The 17,323-nt window shown below is 69.8% G+C and overlaps 1 protein-coding gene across 1 annotated transcript; it reads left to right on the forward strand.

Moving 5' to 3' along the window:
* The first annotated feature begins 1,219 nt into the window (after positions 1-1,219).
* Positions 1,220-4,837, forward strand: TRIM56 (tripartite motif containing 56). The gene is made up of 2 exons (XM_045001567.1): positions 1,220-1,276; positions 2,469-4,837. The coding sequence occupies exon 2, from the start codon at positions 2,514-2,516 to the stop codon at positions 4,698-4,700; it is 2,187 nt and encodes a 728-aa protein (XP_044857502.1). The 5' UTR covers positions 1,220-1,276; positions 2,469-2,513; the 3' UTR covers positions 4,701-4,837.
* The last annotated feature ends 12,486 nt before the right edge of the window (positions 4,838-17,323 follow it).

Below are 17,323 nucleotides of genomic sequence, written 5' to 3' on the forward strand. Positions count from 1 at the left end.
CTGACACTAGCACACACATCTGTGCACACACACACTGACACTAACACACACATGCACACACTGACACACTAACACATTGGCACTAACACACACACATCCGCATGCACACACAGACACACTGACACTAGCCCATGCACGTCTGCTCTCACACACATGGACACGCTGACACTAACCACCCACGAAAGCTTATGCCCAAATCAATCTTAGTCTTTAAGGTGCCACCCGACTCCTTGTTGTTTCTGTGGCTACAGACTAACACGGCCACCCCCCCGATACTGAACCACACAGACACTAACCCATGCACGTCTGCTCTCTCACACACACACACACACACTGACAAATGAAGCTGTTACACAAACACTGCGGCTCACACACACATATGCACGTGCTGCCATAGCAGGGTGAGATGTGCAGAGGTGCACACAGGCTAACAGCCACTGCAGCCACACACACCCTGCACACAGAAATTAACCACACACCTGCACCCCCATGGGGCCCGTGACCCACACACACAAACCACAGACCCCCGTGCGCACAAACATCCATGCAGAGCAACACAAATGCACCTGGCCTCACACGCACACACGTGTGTGCATGAGGAGACACAAACACAGCCGTGTGAACGCACCCCCGCCCCTCCCCAGACACAGCCATGCATGCTGCACTCTCCCCTCCAGCACCAGCTGGGGGCACAGAGCCAGGTGGGGAGCTGTGATTTTGGGGGTGGGGGGAGGCCAGGTGCCCAGAGCTGCAGCAGCGCCCCCCCGCCCCCCCCCCGCTTTCCGTTAATCTCAAAGCTCTTTGTGCACAGAGACCGTCTGCTGGGACCAGGCTGGCGGGAGGGGGACACCCCAACTGCCCAGATGGGGAAACTGAGGCACGGGGATGGGGGCACGCAGCCCTGTGGGGCTGACGAGGTTGCTCTGGCTGGGGGCCTGGGAGCGGGGCTTGCCGCGATGCTGGAGCAGGGGCTGGGGGGAGGATGTTCCTTTGGGCTGTGGGGGGTCTCGTGGGGCTGGGAGAAGGGGGCTGTGCGGGGCCAGAGGGGCTGGGAGCCGGCCTGGGGCTCTGGGGCTGTGTAGGGCACTGTGGGGCTGGAGCTGGGGGGCCGGTGTTTGGCAGCCCGGGGGTCGCTCTCCCATGCGCGCTGGGGGGAATCTAAGGGACCGAAACACCAGCCCGGGCAGAGCCCGCCCCTGGGCCGAGTTTCACTTTCGTTTCTCTGTCGGAGCCTGCATCGCGGGGAGGCGAGAGGCCTGATCCCCCCCGGGCTCAGGTAACCTCCCCCGACCCCCACAGGCCCAGCCGCGGCTCCCCCCGCGCTCCCCCCACACCCTCCACCCCACTGCAAACAGAGCGGGAGCTTCTGCGGTACCCACCAGCCCCCACTTCCCTCCCAGAGCCGGGGAGAGAACCCAGGAGTCCTGGCTCCCAGCCCCCCTGCTCTGACCCCCCCAGCGCCCCCTCCCCTCCCAGCGCTGGGGAGAGAACCCAGGAGTCCTGGCTCCCAGACCCCCCTGCTCTAACCACCAGCCCCCACTCCCCTCCCAGAGCCGGGGAGAGAACCCAGGCGTCCTGGCTCCCAGCCCCCCTGCTCTAACCCACCAGCGCCCCCTCCCCTCCCAGAGCTGGGGAGAGAACCCAGGAGTCCTGGCTCCCAGCCCCCCCTGCTCTGACCCACCAGCCCCCACTCCCCTCCCAGCGCTGGGAGAGAACCCAGGCGTCCTGGCTCCCAGCCCCCCTGCTCTGACCCACCAGCCCCCACTCCCCTCCCAGAGCCGGGGAGAGAACCCAGGAGTCCTGGCTCCCAGCCCCCCTGCTCTAACCCACCAGCCCCCACTCCCATCCCAGAGCCGGGGAGAGAACCCAGGAGTCCTGGCTCCCAGCCCCCCTGCTCTGACCCACCAGTGCCCCCTCCCCTCCCAGCGCTGGGAGAGAACCAAGGCGTCCTGGCTCCCAGCCCCCCTGCTCTGACCCACCAGCCCCCACTCCCCTCCCAGAGCCAGGGAGAGAACCCAGGAGTCCTGGCTCCCAGACCCCCCTGCTCTAACCCACCAGCCCCCACTCCCCTCCCAGAGCTGGGGAGAGAACCCAGGAGTCCTGGCTCCCAGCCCCCACTCCCCTCCCAGAGCCGGGGAGAGAACCCAGGAGTCCTGGCTCCCAGCCCCCACTTCTCTAACCTACCACACCCCCCTCCCCTCCCCGCGCTGGGGAGAGAACCCAGGCGTCCTGGCTCCCAGCCCCCCCCCCCCTCTAACCCACCAGCCCCCACTCCCCTCACAGAGCCGGGGAGAGAACCCAGGCGTCCTGGCTCCCAGCCCCCCACTCTAACCCCCCAGACCCCAGTCCCCTCCCAGAGCCGGGGAGAGAACCCAGGCGTCCTGGCCCCCAGCCCCCGCTCCCCTCCCAGTGCCGGGGAGAGAACCCAGGAGTCCTGGCTCTGAGTCCCGCAACCTCACTGTACCTAGGTGCTTCCAGCAGACTCCCTGCCGCTGTCTCTTTGCCGGGGCGTCATGGCCTCGGCCGCCCCGTCCCTCTCGGACGCTATCGCCATCGACTTCCTGACCTGCCCCATCTGCCTGGAGCGGCTTCGCCGGCCCAAGATCCTGCCCTGCCTGCACACCTACTGCCAGGGCTGCCTGGAGGGGCTGCTGGGCGCCGGGCCGGGGCTGCGGTGCCCCGAGTGCCGGGAGGACGTGTCCCTGCCGCAGGGGGTGGCCGGCCTCAAGACCAACTTCTTCGTCAACGGGCTGCTGGAGCTGGTGCGGCCGGCGGGCGAGGCGGGGCTGACCTGCGCCCTGTGCCCGCTGATCGGGCAGGAGGGCGGCCGCCCGGCCGTCGCCCGCTGCCTGGACTGCGCCGACAGCCTGTGCCAGGCCTGCGCCGCCGGGCACCGCTGCTCCCGGCTTACCCACGCCCACCGGCTGGTGAGCCTGCAGGGCTACCTCTCCGGGGAGCACGACGCGGAGATCCGGCAGCGCCAGGCCGCCCGCTGCCCCGAGCACCCGGCCGAGGAGGTGCGCTTCTTCTGCCAGCCCTGCGCCAGCCCCCTCTGCCGGGAGTGCCGGCTGGGCCCGCACCTGGAGCACCCCTGCCAGACGCTGGAGGAGGCGGCCGAGGCCCGGCGGCCCCTGGTGGCCGAGCTGCTGGCCGGCGTGGAGGAGGCGGCGGGGCGGGTGGCCCGGGGGCGGGCGGCGCTGGAGGAGGAGCTGGAGCAGCTGCGGCGGCACGAAGCCGGCCTGCGGGACGTGGTGAAGCGCGCCTGCGCCGACGCGGCCCGGCGCCTGCTGGCCCAGCAGGAGGAGGTGCTGGCCGCCCTGCGGCGCCACGTGGAAGGGCGCGAGACGGCGGCCGGCCTGCTCCGGACCGAGCTGCAGCTGCAGGAGCAGCTGGCCCGCGGCACGGCCGACGTCGCCCGCCAGGTGCTGGCCCTGGGCCGGCCGGTGGAGATCGTCTCGCTGGAGGCCTTGCTCACCCAGCGGCTCGCCCGGCTCCGGGGCTTCCACTGGGAGCCCCTTGGGGGGCCGCGCCCCCGGCTGGTCGTCCGCGCCGATCTCCAGAACCTGAGCAGCCTCTTCCAGCTGGACGTCGGCGAGGCCGAGCCCCAGGGCCGAGGGGAGGACAGGGCCCAGCATGACGCCCCTTCCCTGGAGCCGTCGGCCTCTGCCCCGGAGCTGCCGGCCCCTTCCCCGAAGCCACGGGCCCCTTCCCTGGAGCCGTCGGCCTCTGCCCCGGAGCTGCCGGCCCCTTCCCCGAAGCCACGGGCCCCTTCCCTGGAGCCGTCAGCCTCTGCCCCGGAGCTGCCGGCCCTTTCCCCGAAGCCACGGGCCCCTTCCCTGGAGCCGTCGGCCTCTGCCCCGGAGCTGCTGGACCCTGCCCCAGATCCACCCTCGTGCCGGCCGCCCCCCACCGCCCGCTTCTCCTGCAGCTTCTCGGTGCGGGTCCCCGGGGACAAGCATCGGCCCCGAGTCACGGGGCTTTGCCCCCTGGGCTCCAGGGAGCTGCTCCTGGCCGACGAGGAGAACCGCAGCCTCAAACGCTTCTCGCTGCAGGGGGACTTCCGGGGCGCCGTCCCCGTGCATGGCGGCGTGGCCCCCTGCAGCGTGGCAGCCGTGGGCAGCCGGGTGGCCTACACCGCCGGCTCCCGGCTCTACCTGGCGGAGCGGGACGGCGCCCTGGTCTGGCAGAAGGCCCTGCGCCCCACCCAGGCCAGCCACGCCGTCACGCCGGCGGCGGAGGGGGGCGAGGCCGTGGCGGTGAGCGTGGCGGGGCACCTGGAGGTCTACGATGCCCGGGGGGAGCTGGTGGAGAAGATTTTCCCGGACGGGCACGACCGTCTGGCCATGGTGTTCGTGGCCGGCCGGCGCGGGCGCTACGTGGCCTCGGACTGGCACCGGCGCAGCGTGGTGGCGTTTGACGGGCACGGGCAGCTGCTGGCAGAGCTGGGCGAGGAGCGGCTGGAGCGGTGCCAGCCGGGGGCCGTCTGCGCCGACGACAGGGGCCATTTCTACGTGACCCTGCGGGAGCTGAACAAGGTGATGGCGTTCGGGCCGGGCGGGGAGGCGCTGGGGCCCTTCCTCACCGCCCGGCACGGCATCGAGCGAGCCCGGGTGGCCACCGTCACCGGGGACGGGCACTTCGCCGTGGCGCTGAGCGACGGCACCGTCCACATCTTCCGCATCCAGTACCCGGGTCAGTGAGCGGGGGGGAGCACGGGGACGGGGGAGCTGAGAAGAGTGAGAGTGTGTGTGTGTGTGTGTGTGTGCATTAGTTTGTGTCGGTGCGTGCATGTGTGTGTGTGTCAGTGTGTGCATTTGTGTGTGTGTCAGTTCATTAGTGTGTGTGTGTTAGTGCGTGCATTAGTGTGGGTGTGTGTGCATTAGTGTGGGTGTGTGTGCATTAGTGTGTGTGTTTGTGCATGCATTAGTGTATGTGTGCATTAGTGTGTGTGTTTGTGCATGTGTATGTGTGTATTAGTGTGTGTGCATTAGTGTGTGTTTGTGCGTGTGTATTAGTGTGTGTGTGTGCATTAGTGTGTGTGTTTGTGTGTGCTAGTGCATGCATTAGTGTGTGCATTAGTGCGTTTGTGTGTCAGTGTGTGCATTAGTGTGTGTGTGTGTTAGTGTGTCAGTGCATACATTAGTGTGTGTGTCAGTGTGTGCATTAGTGTGTGTGTGTCGGTGCGTGCATTAGTGTGTGTGTTTGTGTGTGTCGGTGCGTGCATTAGTGTCTGTGTCAGTGTGTGCACTAGTGTGTGGGTATGTCAGTGCATAGATTAGTGTGTGTTTGTGTGTCAGTGTGTGCACTAGTGTGTGTTTGTGTGTCAGTGTGTGCACTAGTGTGTCTGTGATCTGTGAGCGGGAGTATCTGAGGAGTGTCTGTGTGTCTGCAATGAGTGTGTTAGTGGCAGTGTGAGCACACATGCGTGAATGTGCACTGAGCATGCGCCCGCGTGTGCAGTGGTTGTGGCTGAGTGTGCGAGGGATTGCGCTGTTGTGCGCATGCTGGGCTCAGCCTGGCATTTTTCTGGGCAGGGTCCCAGGAAAGGAGTGGGGGGGCAGACCCCCATCCCTGCCCCCTCAGCCCAGCCCACACTCTCCACCCCCCGGCTCCCCATGCCCCCCCCATGTCGTCCAGGGCAGACCCCCCAGGGCTATCAGGGAAGACCCCCAAACACAGGGACCCCCCCCCCGCGAGGGCTGGGATCCCGGCACCCGCCCCCTGGCGTCTGAGGGGGGCTGGGTGTGAGGGGCTTGGAGCGGGGCAGGGGGAGTGGCCCCGCTGTGGCTGGGTCTCGGAGGGGGGCGCTGATGGCGGCCGGGGGGGTCCGGCGGGGGGGGGGTCTGTCTGTCTGTCAGACCCGCCCTGTGTCTCGCGGGTGTAAAACCAGAAGGACCCACCAATAAAGAGATGGATTTTATTCTAGAGCTGCTGCCTCTCTGCTGGGGGCGGGCGGGGGGCTGGCAGGGGGCAGGAGATCAGTTGGGGGGCTGGGGTCAGGCCCCAAGGGGGCAGGGGCTCAGGAGGGGCGATGGGCCGGCAGGGAGCAGGTTGGGGGCTAGGGAGAGGGTGGGGGTCAGTTGCGGAGGCTGGGCTCAGGCCACGAGGGGGCAGAGGGCTTGGGCCATTATGGGGGGCCATTGGGGGGCTGGGCTGCAGGGAGTGAGGCGGGGGTCTCAGGAGGGGGTGGGGGAGCTCAGGAGCTGAGGGGCTCAGGAGGTGGTTTCAGGGGGGCTCAGGAGGAGGCAGGAGGTTCATGGGGCTCAGGATGGGGGCTTGGGGGGGCTCAGGAGGGGGTTTAGGGCATGGGGGGCTCAGGGGGAGCAGGGGTTCGGGGGGCTCAGGAGAGGACAGGGGGTTCGGGGGGAGCAGGGGGCTCAGGAGGGGGCTCGGGGGGCTCAGGAGGGGGTTTCGGGGGTGGGGGGCTCAGCAGGGAGCAGGGGGTTCGGGGGGAGGAGTAGGAGAAGGGGGGCTCGGGGGGCTCAGGAGGGGACAGGGGGTTCGGGGGGAGCAGGGGGTTCAGGAGGAGGAGGGGGGGGCTCAGGAGGGGGGCTCGGGGGGTGGGGCTCAGCAGGGAGCAGGGGGTTCGGGGGGAGGGGTAGGAGAAGGGGGGCTCAGGAGGGGACGGGGTTCAGGAGGGGGTCTCGGGGGCTCAGGAGGAGGAGGAGGGGGCTCAGGAGGGGACAGGAGGTTCAGAGGGTTCAGGAGGGGGGCTCGGGGGGCTCAGGAGGGGGTTTCAGGGGGCTCAGGAGGGGGCTCGGGGGCTCAGGAGGAGGGTTTGGGGGGCTCAGGAGGGGGTTTCGGGCATGGGGGGCTCAGGGGGGAGCAGGGGGTTCAGGAGGAGGAGGAGGGGGCTCAGGAGGGGACAGGAGGTTGAGGGCTCAGGAGGGGGGCTTGGGGGGCTCAGGAGGGGGTTTTGGGTGGGCTCAGGAGGGAGCAGGGGTCACAGGAGAAGGGTTTGGGGGGCAGGGAGCTCAGGAGGGGGCTCGGGGGGGCTCAGGAGAGGGTTTCAGGGGGCTCAGGAGGGGGGTTTCGGGGGCGGGGGCTCCGGAGGGGGATCAGGGGGCTCAGGAGGGGGGTTTCAGGGGCAGGGGGCTCAGGAGGGGGTTCAGGGGGCTCAGGAGGGGGTTCAGGCGCGTGGGGCTCAGGAGGGGGTTCAGGGGGCTCAGGAGGGGGGTTTCAGGGGGCGGGGGCTCAGGAGGGGGTTTCAGGGGGCTCAGGAGGGGGGTTTCGGGGGCGGGGGCTCAGGAGGGGGTTCAGGGGCTCAGGAGGGGGGTTTCAGGGGCGGGGGGCTCAGGAGGGGGTTCAGGGGGCTCAGGAGGGAGGTTTCAGGGGGCGGGGGGCTCAGGAGGGGGTTCAGGGGGCTCAGGAGGGGGTTAAGGGGGCTCAGGAGGGGGTTTCAGGGGCGGGGGGCTCAGGAGGGGGTTTCAGGGGGCTCAGGAGGGTGGTTTCAGGGGGCGGGGGGCTCAGGAGGGGGTTTCAGGGGGCTCAGGAGGGGTTTCAGGGGGCGGGGGGCTCAGGAGGGGGTTCAGGGGCTCAGGAGGGGGTTTCAGGGGGCGGGGGGCTCAGGAGGGGGTTCAGGGGGCTCAGGAGGGGGGTTCCGGGGGCGGGGGGCTCAGGAGGGGGTTTCAGGGGTCGCAGGAGGGGGGTTGATGGGGGCGGGGGGCTCAGGAGGGGGTTCAGGGGGCTCAGGAGGGGGTTTCAGGGGGCGGGGGGCTCAGGAGGGGGTTTCAGGGGGCTCAGGAGGGGGTTTCAGGGGGGGGGTGCTCAGGAGGGGGTTTTCAGGGGGCTCAGGAGGGGGTTCAGGGGCTCAGGAGGGGGGTTCCGGGGGCGGGGGGCTCAGGAGGAGGTTTCAGGGGGCTCAGGAGGGGGGTTTCAGGGGGCGGGGGCTCAGGAGGGGTTTCAGGGGGCTCAGGAGGGGAGTTTCAGGGGGCGGGGGGCTCAGGAGGGGGTTCAGGGGGCTCAGGAGGGGGGTTTCAGGGGGCGGGGGCTCAGGAGGGGGTTTCAGGAGGCTCAGGAGGGGGTTTCAGGGGGCGGGGGGCTCAGGAGGGGGTTCAGGGGGCTCAGGAGGGGGTTAAGGGGGCGGGGGGCACAGGAGGGGGTTCAGGGGGCTCAGGAGGGGGTTTCAGGGGTGGGGGGCTCAGGAGGGGGTTTCAGGGGGCTCAGGAGGGGGTTTCAGGGGGCGGGGGGCTCAGGAGGGGGTTCAGGGGGCTCAGGAGGGGGTTTCAGGGGGCAGGGGGCTCAGGAGGGGGTTTCAGGGGGCTCAGGAGGGGGGTTTCAGGGGGCAGGGGGCTCAGGAGGGGGTTTCAGGGGGCTCAGGAGGGGGTTTCAGGGGGCGGGGGGCTCAGGAGGGGGTTTCAGGGGGCTCAGGAGGGTGTATCGGGGGGTTTCAGGGGCTCAGGAGGGGGTTTCAGGGGGCTCAGGAGGGGGGTTTCAGGGGGGGGGCTCAGGAGGGGTTTCAGGGGGCTCAGGAGGGGACAGGGGGTGGGGGCTCAGGAGGGGGTTTCAGGGGGCTCAGGAGGGGGTTTCAGGGGGCGGGGGGCTCAGGAGGGGTTTCAGGGGCTCAGGAGGGGGTTCAGGGGGCGGGGGGCTCAGGAGGGGGTTTCAGGGGGCTCAGGAGGGGGTTCAGGGGGCTCAGGAGGGGGTTTCAGGGGGCGGGGGGCTCAGGAGGGGGTTCAGGGGGCACAGGAGGGGGTTTCAGGGGGCTCGGCAGGGGGGGTACCGGGGGCGGGGGGCGCAGGAGGGGGATTCAGGGGGCTCAGGAGGGGTTCAGGGGGCGGGGGCTCAGGAGGGGGTTCAGGGGGCTCAGGAGGGGGTTTCAGGGGGCTCAGGAGGGGGTTCAGGGGCGGGGGGCTCAGGAGGGGTTTCAGGGGGCTCAGGAGGGGGTTCAGGGGGCTCAGGAGGGGGTTTCAGGGGGCTCAGGCGGGAGCAGGGGGCAGGGCCCCACACGGCCCAGCCGAACCCGGCTTTGGCCGGCGCTGGGAACCGTGACTCAGCCCCCGCCTCGCACTCGGCCCCGGGGGACGTGACTCAGCAGCTGGGAGCCGAGTGGGGGCCTGGCCTCTGCCCTGGCCTGGGTCACGTTGGGGGCCACGTGCTGGGAGAGGCCCAGGAAGGGGCTGGGGTGGAGGGATGTGGGGCAGGAACATGGGGCAGGGAAGGGTGAGGAGATGGGGTGGAGGAGGGATGTGGGGCAGGGAAGGGAGAGGAGGAGGGATGTGGGGCAGGGAAGGGTGAGGAGATGGGGTGGAGGAGGGATGTGGGGCAGGGAAGGGAGAGGAGGAGGAATGTGGGGCAGGGAAGGGAGAGGAGGAGGGATGTGGGGCAGGGAAGGGTGAGGAGATGGGGTGGAGGAGGGATGTGGGGCAGGGAAGGGTGAGGAGATGGGGTGGAGGAGGGATGTGGGGCAGGGATGTGGGGCAGGGAAGGGTGAGGAGATGGGGTGGAGGAGGGATGTGGGGCAGGGATGTGGGGCAGGGAAGGGTGAGGAGATGGGGGTGGAGGAGGGATGTGGGGCAGGGAAGGGAGAGGAGGAGGGATGTGGGGCAGGGAAGGGTGAGGAGATGGCGGTGGAGGAGGGATGTGGGGCAGGGAAGGGAGAGGAGGAGGGATGTGGGGCAGGGAAGGGTGAGGAGGAGGGATGTGGGGCAGGGATGTGGGGCAGGGAAGGGTGAGGAGATGGGGGGTGGAGGAGGGATGTGGGGCAGGGAAGGGTGAGGACAAAGGGGGTGGAGGAGGGATGTGGGACAGGGAAGGGTGAGGAGATGGGGGGTGGAGGAGGGATGTGGGGCAGGGATGTGGGGCAGCGAAGGGTGAGGAGGAGGGATGTGGGGCAGGGAAGGGTGAGGAGATGGGGGGTGGAGGAGGGATGTGGGGCAGGGAAGGGTGAGGAGGAGGGATGTGGGGCAGGGAAGGGTGAGGAGATGGGGGGTGGAGGAGGGATGTGGGGCAGGGAAGGGTGAGGAGGAGGGATGTGGGGCAGGGAAGGGTGAGGAGATGGGGATGGATGTGTGTGGGGCTCTGTCTCTGCGCCAGGGGCCAACCCCTGCCCCCAGCCCCAGCGCTCCTGGACAGGCACGTGCCCCCCCCAGCCCCGCCTGCCCCCCATCATGGCCCCTCGCTCCGTGACTCCCTGGGGGGCTGGCCCCGCCCCAAGGGACAGACTCTCTGCTTGGGGGGCCGAGCTTTCAGGAAATGTGGGCCCCAAACAATGGGTTTCCCCTGCTCACGTCCGGGCGGCCGACCCCCGACGGGGTGGGAGGTGGGGGCACGAAACCCCGGCGAGTTTTAAGGCCGATGTCTGAGCCCAAACCCCGTCCCCACTGCAGGCTTTGGGTGTGACAACCCCCCCGCCCCCCGCACGCCCCGATCTCAGTGCCACGGCCCCCAGCTTCCCCCCGCCCCGCGTGCGGCGAGAACGGGCCGGCCCGGCTCTGCCTGAGCGCGGGGCGAGGCCGCGCTCCCGTGACTCCGGGAGCTGCAGATTTCGGGAAGGCACCCGGGGCCGGAGACGCCGCAGCAGGAGCCGGAGGGTGCGAACCCCACGGGTGCCGCGGTCCCTCTGTCCCCGCCCCCCCGGACACCTGGGTTCTCGGGGAAACCCGCTGGCAGCTCCCTGCGTCTGGCTCTGGAGCGGTGCCTGGCAGGAAGCGTCTCCACCGGGGAGAGGAAACCAGGGTCGGTGTCTGGGCGGGAGATGAGCTAACGGAGGGGGGGGCACTCGGGAACCGCGCGCCCGCGACGTGACCCATCCCTGCGCCGGGAATTGCCAGCCCACCCCCTCGCGGGGAATTTCAGGCTGATTCATGCCGCGCCATGGGGCAGGGGCCTGTCCCCTCTGGGGGGCGCCGGCTCCCCCCTGGCCCCAGGGCAGGGACTGGCTGGCTCAGGGGGGCGGGGAATGGGGCAGGGGCCTGTCCCCTCTGGGGGGCGCCGGCTCCCCCCCGGCCCCAGGGCAGGGACTGGCTGGCTCACGGGGGCAGGGGCCTGTCCCCTCTGGGGGGCATCGGCTCCCACCCGGCCCCAGGGCAGGGACTGGCTGGCTCAGGGGGGCGGGGGCCTGTCCCCTCTGGGGGGCGCCGGCTCCCACCCGGCCCCAGAGCAGGGACTGGCTGGCTCAGGGGGGCGGGGAATGGGGCAGGGGCCTGTCCCCTCTGGGGGGCGCCGGCTCCCCCCCGGCCCCAGGGCAGGGACTGGCTGGCTCAGGGGGGCAGGGGCCTGTCCCCTCTGGGGGGCATCGGCTCCCACCCGGCCCCAGGGCGGGGACTGGCTGGCTCAGGGGGGCGGGAATGGGGCAGGGGCCTGTCCCCTCTGGGGGGCGCCGGCTCCCACCCGGCCCCAGGGCAGGGACTGGCTGGCTCAGGGGGGCGGGAATGGGGCAGGGGCCTGTCCCCTCTGGGGGGCATCGGCTCCCACCCGGCCCCAGGGCGGGGACTGGCTGGCGCAGGGGGGCGGGAAGGGGGGCGGGGCCTGTCCCCTCTGGGGGGGCGCCGGCTCCCACCCGGCCCCAGAGCAGGGACTGGCTGGCTCAGGGGGGCAGGGAATGGGGCAGGGGCCTGTCCCCTCTGGGGGGCGCCGGCTCCCCCCGGCCCCAGGGCGGGGACTGGCTGGCTCGGGGGGGTGGGGAATGGGGCAGGGGCCTGTCCCCTCTGGGGGGCGCCGGCTCCCCCCCGGCCCCAGGGCGGGGACTGGCTGGCTCAGGGGGGTGTGGAATGGGGCAGGGGCCTGTCCCCTCTGGGGGGGGGCGGCTCCCCCCGGCCCCAGGGCGGGGACTGGCTGGCTCAGGGGGGCAGGGAATGGGGCAGGGGCCTGTCCCCTCTGGGGGGCGCCGGCTCCTCCCCGGCCCCAGGGCTCAGGGCCCCCATGGGGCCAGGCACCACCCAGACCTGGCTGAGATCAGGGGCACTGCCCAGCCCTGGGGGGGGAACGGGGGGTGCAGACTCCCCCGCCCGCTGTCAGACACCCCCCCAGGCCCCGTCTGGCGGGCGCGGTGAGGGGGCCGCGGTGAGGGAGCCGCAGGCAGCCGGGCGCCCGGGGGGGGGGGGGGGTGAGTAAGGGCTGCCTCATCCGGCTGAGCGTGCAGGGAAAGTGCAGGGGCGAAGCAACCCCCTCCCCCCAGCAGCCAGGCCGAGAACCCAGGAGTCCTGGCTCCCCCGCCCCTCCCCCAGGCCCTGGGCCCCGGCCGTCTGGGTATCTGGGCCCCTGCGCCAGGCTCACCCTCTGGGTCAATATTGACCCGCCAGCCCTGCCCACTCCCCGGCTGGGTAAACAGCCCCACAGATCCGGCTGGTCCCACGCCCTGGAGCAGGGGGGCGGGAGCCCGGCTGGGGAGATGTGGGGACAGGGGGTGTCTGGGAATGGGGGGGCGGGGCAGTCGGGGGGCGCCTCTTTGCAGACCCGCCTCCTGGCCCCCTGGGGTGCCCGGTTGGCCCTCCCCCCCCCCCCGGCTCCCCAACCTTGCTGCTCTGTAGGGGACCCCTCCGGCAGCCCCCCTCGACCCTGCTGCCCCCCCAGTGACCCCACACCCGCCACAAGCCCGGCCCCGCTAGCCGCTCAGCGGTTTCCCAGAAGCCGGTTCCAGACTTCCAGGGAACGCCGGGGTGGGGATCCCCCCCGGGCCAGCTGCTGGGGGGGGGCTGCTATGGGCCAGAGTCTCTGACTCGCGGGAGCTGTTTTTTCCGGGTCGGTGTCCTCCCCCCCGCGCACGCCCCACATCACCTGTTTCCTCCCCCCCCCGCCGCCAACTTCCTGGCCACTTCCGCCTTCCCGAAGGGGAACCCCACCGAGCGGGGCTGGCCTGCGGGGCTCTGCTCTGCCCCGGGGTGGGTCACAGGCCAGCCCCCTCCCGCCCTGCCCCCTGGAAGGGGCTGGCTCCGTGGGGCGCGCCGCAGCCTGGCCCTCATGGAACCGCCTCGCCGCCTATTTTTAGCTCCCGAAATATGTTCCGGGCGCATGGAAAGTTCTTGATGTTCGAGGGATTCCACTGCCCCCCCCCTCCAGCGCCGTCAGAGGCGGAAATAGCTCTGGGGTTTGGGGTTTGGATCCGGCCCACCCCAGAGCCGCTCCCAGCTCTAACCACAGGCCCCCACTCCCCTCCCAGAGCCGGGGAGAACCCAGGAGTCCTGGCTCCCAGCCCCCCCTGCTCTGACCCACAGCCCCCACTCCCCTCCCAGAGCCGGGCAGAGAACCCAGGAGTCCTGGCTCCCAGCCCCCCCTGCTCTAACCCACCTGCCCCCACTCCCCTCCCAGAGCCGGGCAGAGAACCCAGGAGTCCTGGCTCCCAGCCCCCCCTGCTGTAACCCACCAGCCCCCGCTCCCCTCCCAGAGCCGGGGAGAGAACCCAGGAGTCCTGGCTCCCAGCCCCCCTGCTCTAACCCACCAGCCCCCACTCCCCTCCCAGAGCCGGGGAGAGAACCCAGGAGTCCTGGCTCCCAGCTCCCCTGCTCTGACCCACCAGCCCCCACTCCCCTCCCAGAGCTGGGGAGAACCCAGGAGTCCTGGCTCCCAGCCCCCCCTGCTCTAACCACTAGCCCCCCGCCCGGCCCAGGCTGTGAGCGCGTGGGTCAGGAATGCCGGCTCAGCCTCTGGTCACTGTGGGGAGACCCTGGCCAGCGAGTCTGGCTGGTGAGTGGCCGGGATGGAATGTTCTGTCGGTCGCCCCCTTGTCCAGTCACCATCGTACACAGCGTCCTCAGCCTCCGGGGGGCTGGGAACCAGGACTCCTGGGTTCTCTCCCCGGCTCTGGGAGGGGAGTGGGGGCTGGTGGGTCAGAGCAGGGGGGCTGGGAGCCAGGACTCCTGGGTTCTCTCCCCGGCTCTGGGAGGGGGGGGCTGGTGGGTCAGAGCAGGGGGGCTGGGAGCCAGGACTCCTGGGTTCTCCCCGGCTCTGGGAGGGGAGTGGGGGCTGGTGGGTCAGAGCAGGGGGGGCTGGGAGCCAGGACTCCTGGGTTCTCTCCCCGGCTCTGGGAGGGGAGTGGGGGCTGGTGGGTTACAGCAGGGGGGGCTGGGAGCCAGGACTCCTGGGTTCTCTCCCTGGCTCTGGAAGGGGAGCGGGGGTTGGTGGGTCGGAGCAGGGGGGGCTGGGAGCCAGGACTCCTGGGTTCTCTCCCCAGCTCTGGGAGGGGGGGGCTGGTGGGTCAGAGCAGGGGGGCTGGGAGCCAGGACTCCTGGGTTCTCTCCCCGGCTCTGGGAGGGGAGTGGGGGCTGGTGGGTTAGAGCAGGGGGGCTGGGAGCCAGGACTCCTGGGTTCTCCCCGGCTCTGGGAGGGGAGTGGGGGCGGGTGGGTTAGAGCGGGGGGGGGCTGGGAGCCAGGACTCCTGGGTTCTCTCCCCGGCTCTGGGAGGGGAGAGGGGGCTGGTGGGTTAGAGCAGGGGGGGCTGGGAGCCAGGACTCCTGGGTTCTCTCCCCGGCTCTGGGAGGGGAGTGAGGGCTGGTGGGTCAGAGCAGGGGGGGCTGGGAGCCAGGACTCCTGGGTTCTCTCCCCAGCTCTGGGAGGGGAGTGGGGGCTGCTGGGGCCTTGGGGAACAGGCTGGATTTCAAACCGCCCCGGCCGCAGCGCGATGGGGACCAGATGTGAGAGGCCCAGGGCTGGCGTGGGCAGCAGGCCTGAGTCACAGCTGGGGGACAGGGCTGGGGTCAGAGACCCCCAAACCACAGCCCCCACCCACCCCACATCTGTACATGGCCCCGCCCACACCCCCACAGCACCGGGGAGAGAACCCAGGTGTTCTGGCTCCCAGCCCCCCCTGCTGTAACCCACCAGCCCCCACTCCCCTCCCAGAGCCGGGGAGAGAACCCAGGAGTCCTGGCTCCCAGCACCCCTGCTCTAACCCACCAGCCCCCACTCCCCTCCCAGAGCCGGGGAGAGAACCCAGGAGTCCTGGCTCCCAACCCCCCTGCTCTGACCCACCAGCCCCCACTCCCCTCCCAGAGCCGGGGAGAGAACCCAGGAGTCCTGGCTCCCAGCCCCCCTGCTCTAACCCCCCGCTCCCACTCCCTTCCCAGAGCCGGGGGGAGAACCCAGGAGTCCTGGCTCCCAGCCCGCCCTGCTCTAACCACTAGGCCCCACTCCCCTCCCAGAGCCGGGGAGAGAACCCAGGAGTCCTGGCTCCCAGCCCCCCCTGCTCTAACCCACCAGCCCCCACTCCCCTCCCAGAGCCGGGGAGAGAACCCAGGAGTCCTGGCTCCCAGCCCCCCTGCTCTAACCCACCAGCCCCCACTCCCCTCCCAGAGCCGGGGAGAGAACCCAGGAGTCCTGGCTCCCAGCACCCCTGCTCTGACCCACCAGCCCCCACTCCCCTCCCAGCGCCGGGGAGAGAACCCAGGAGTCCTGGCTCCCAGCCCCCCTGCTCTAACCCCCCGCTCCCACTCCCTTCCCAGAGCCGGGGGGAGAACCCAGGAGTCCTGGCTCCCAGCCCGCCCTGCTCTAACCACTAGGCCCCACTCCCCTCCCAGAGCTGGGGGGAGAACCCCGGAGTCCTGGCTCCCAGCCCCCCCTGCTGTAACCCACCAGCCCCCGCTCCCCTCCCAGAGCCGGGGAGAGAACCCAGGAGTCCTGGCTCCCAGCTGCCACCCCCCTCTGCTCTAACCCCTAGACCCCACTCCCCTCCCAGCTGGGGTGGGACCCAAGTGTCTGGGGGGGGAGGGGGTTGTGAGGGAAGTGAAAGCCGGGGGCTATTTTTGGAAGGGGGCTGTAGCCAAGGGCAGAAATAGAAGCTGGGAGTCACGTCCCCCCCCCCAGCCCCCTGCACGGTTCATGTCCCCCACACCACCCCGGCCGGTTCCCCCCCCACGTTCCTCCCAGTCTTTGCCAACCTTCCGGCCCCTTTGCGAAATGCACCCACGGGCGGCCTCCCTCTTACCCCACAGGAAGGGGGCTGACATCAGCCCTGCGGCGGGGGGGAAATCCTGGGGGGGTCATCGGGGGGGACAGCGGTTTCAGCCATGACAGAGGGGTGGGGCAGATCGGTGGGGGGGGGCGTGATGCTCCCTTGGGGGGAAGTCCCTCAAAGTTCATAGCCCCGCCACCCACCCCGCTCCCTCTGGACCCTGTGTCCCCCTGCCCCTGGGCTGGGACACCCGGAGCCCCCCCAGACACGTGCACACGGCGACACCCAGCCTCACACACACACACACAGACACCCAGCCACACACACACACACGGCGACACCCAGCCACACACACATGCACACAGAGACACCCAGCCACACACACATGCACACGGAGACACCCAGCCTCACACACACACACAGAGACACCCAGCCTCACACACACACACAGAGACACCCAGCCTCACACACACACACGGAGACACCCAGCCTCACACACACACACAGAGACACCCAGCCTCACACACACACACAGAGACACCCAGCCTCACACACACACACAGAGACACCCAGCCACACACATGCACACGCACACGGAGACATCCAGCCACACACCCACACAGAGACACCCAGCCACACACACATGCACACAGAGACACCCAGCCACACACACACACAGAGACACCCAGCCACACACACACACACGCACACGGCGACACCCCCCCACACACACACGGAGACACTCAGCCACACACACACACACACACACACACACACGGAGACACCCAGCCACACACACACACACACACACAGACATCCAGCCACACACACACACACAGACACCCAGCCACACACACAGGCCTGTCTGACACACACCTCCGCACCCAAGTTCACATGCTGAGAACATCCTCCCTGTAGAAACAAACGTCCACCCCCCCCCCACATAGAACCTCCCCAGGCAGACACTGCATCTGCCCCAGCGCACACCCCTCACACACACACGGCTTTCTGATACACACACACACACACACACCCTGTGAGACATGACCTGTCTGACACACTCTGCCAAAACAGGCCTGTCTCACGTGTACACACACTGCCGAGACAGGCCTGTCTGACGCACACCCTGCCAAAACAGGCCTGTCTGACACACACACACACACACACCCTGCCAAGACAGGGCTTTTTGTTTATTTTGTTCCAGTTTCCCTGTGGCAACGTCCCCAGCTCCCCCCCCCCCCCGCAGCGTAGCACTGGCACGGGCACCACTGGCCAGACCTGGCAGCAAGGGGGGATATGCACTGGGGGGGATGACAGGAGGGGGCGCTGTGCACTGCGGGCAGTAACCAGGATCAGGACCCTTTACCTGGGGGTACCGCACTCCCCTGGTGAGGGGGGGGGCGCCGGGGGCCCACGGTGAGTCCCTCGGGGCACAGGGCCACGCCTGCCCTCGGGGGCCCCTGACACCACCAGCCCCCAGGGAGGGGAGTGGGACAG

Source organism: Mauremys mutica, unplaced genomic scaffold, assembly GCF_020497125.1.
Source record: "Mauremys mutica isolate MM-2020 ecotype Southern unplaced genomic scaffold, ASM2049712v1 Super-Scaffold_328, whole genome shotgun sequence".
NCBI lineage: Eukaryota > Metazoa > Chordata > Testudines > Geoemydidae > Mauremys > Mauremys mutica.

What these genes read in the sequence shown, in the direction of transcription:
- TRIM56 (XM_045001567.1), top strand. Translation starts at nt 2,514, where the DNA reads ATGGCCTCGGCCGCCCCGTCCCTCTCGGACGCTATCGCCATCGACTTC.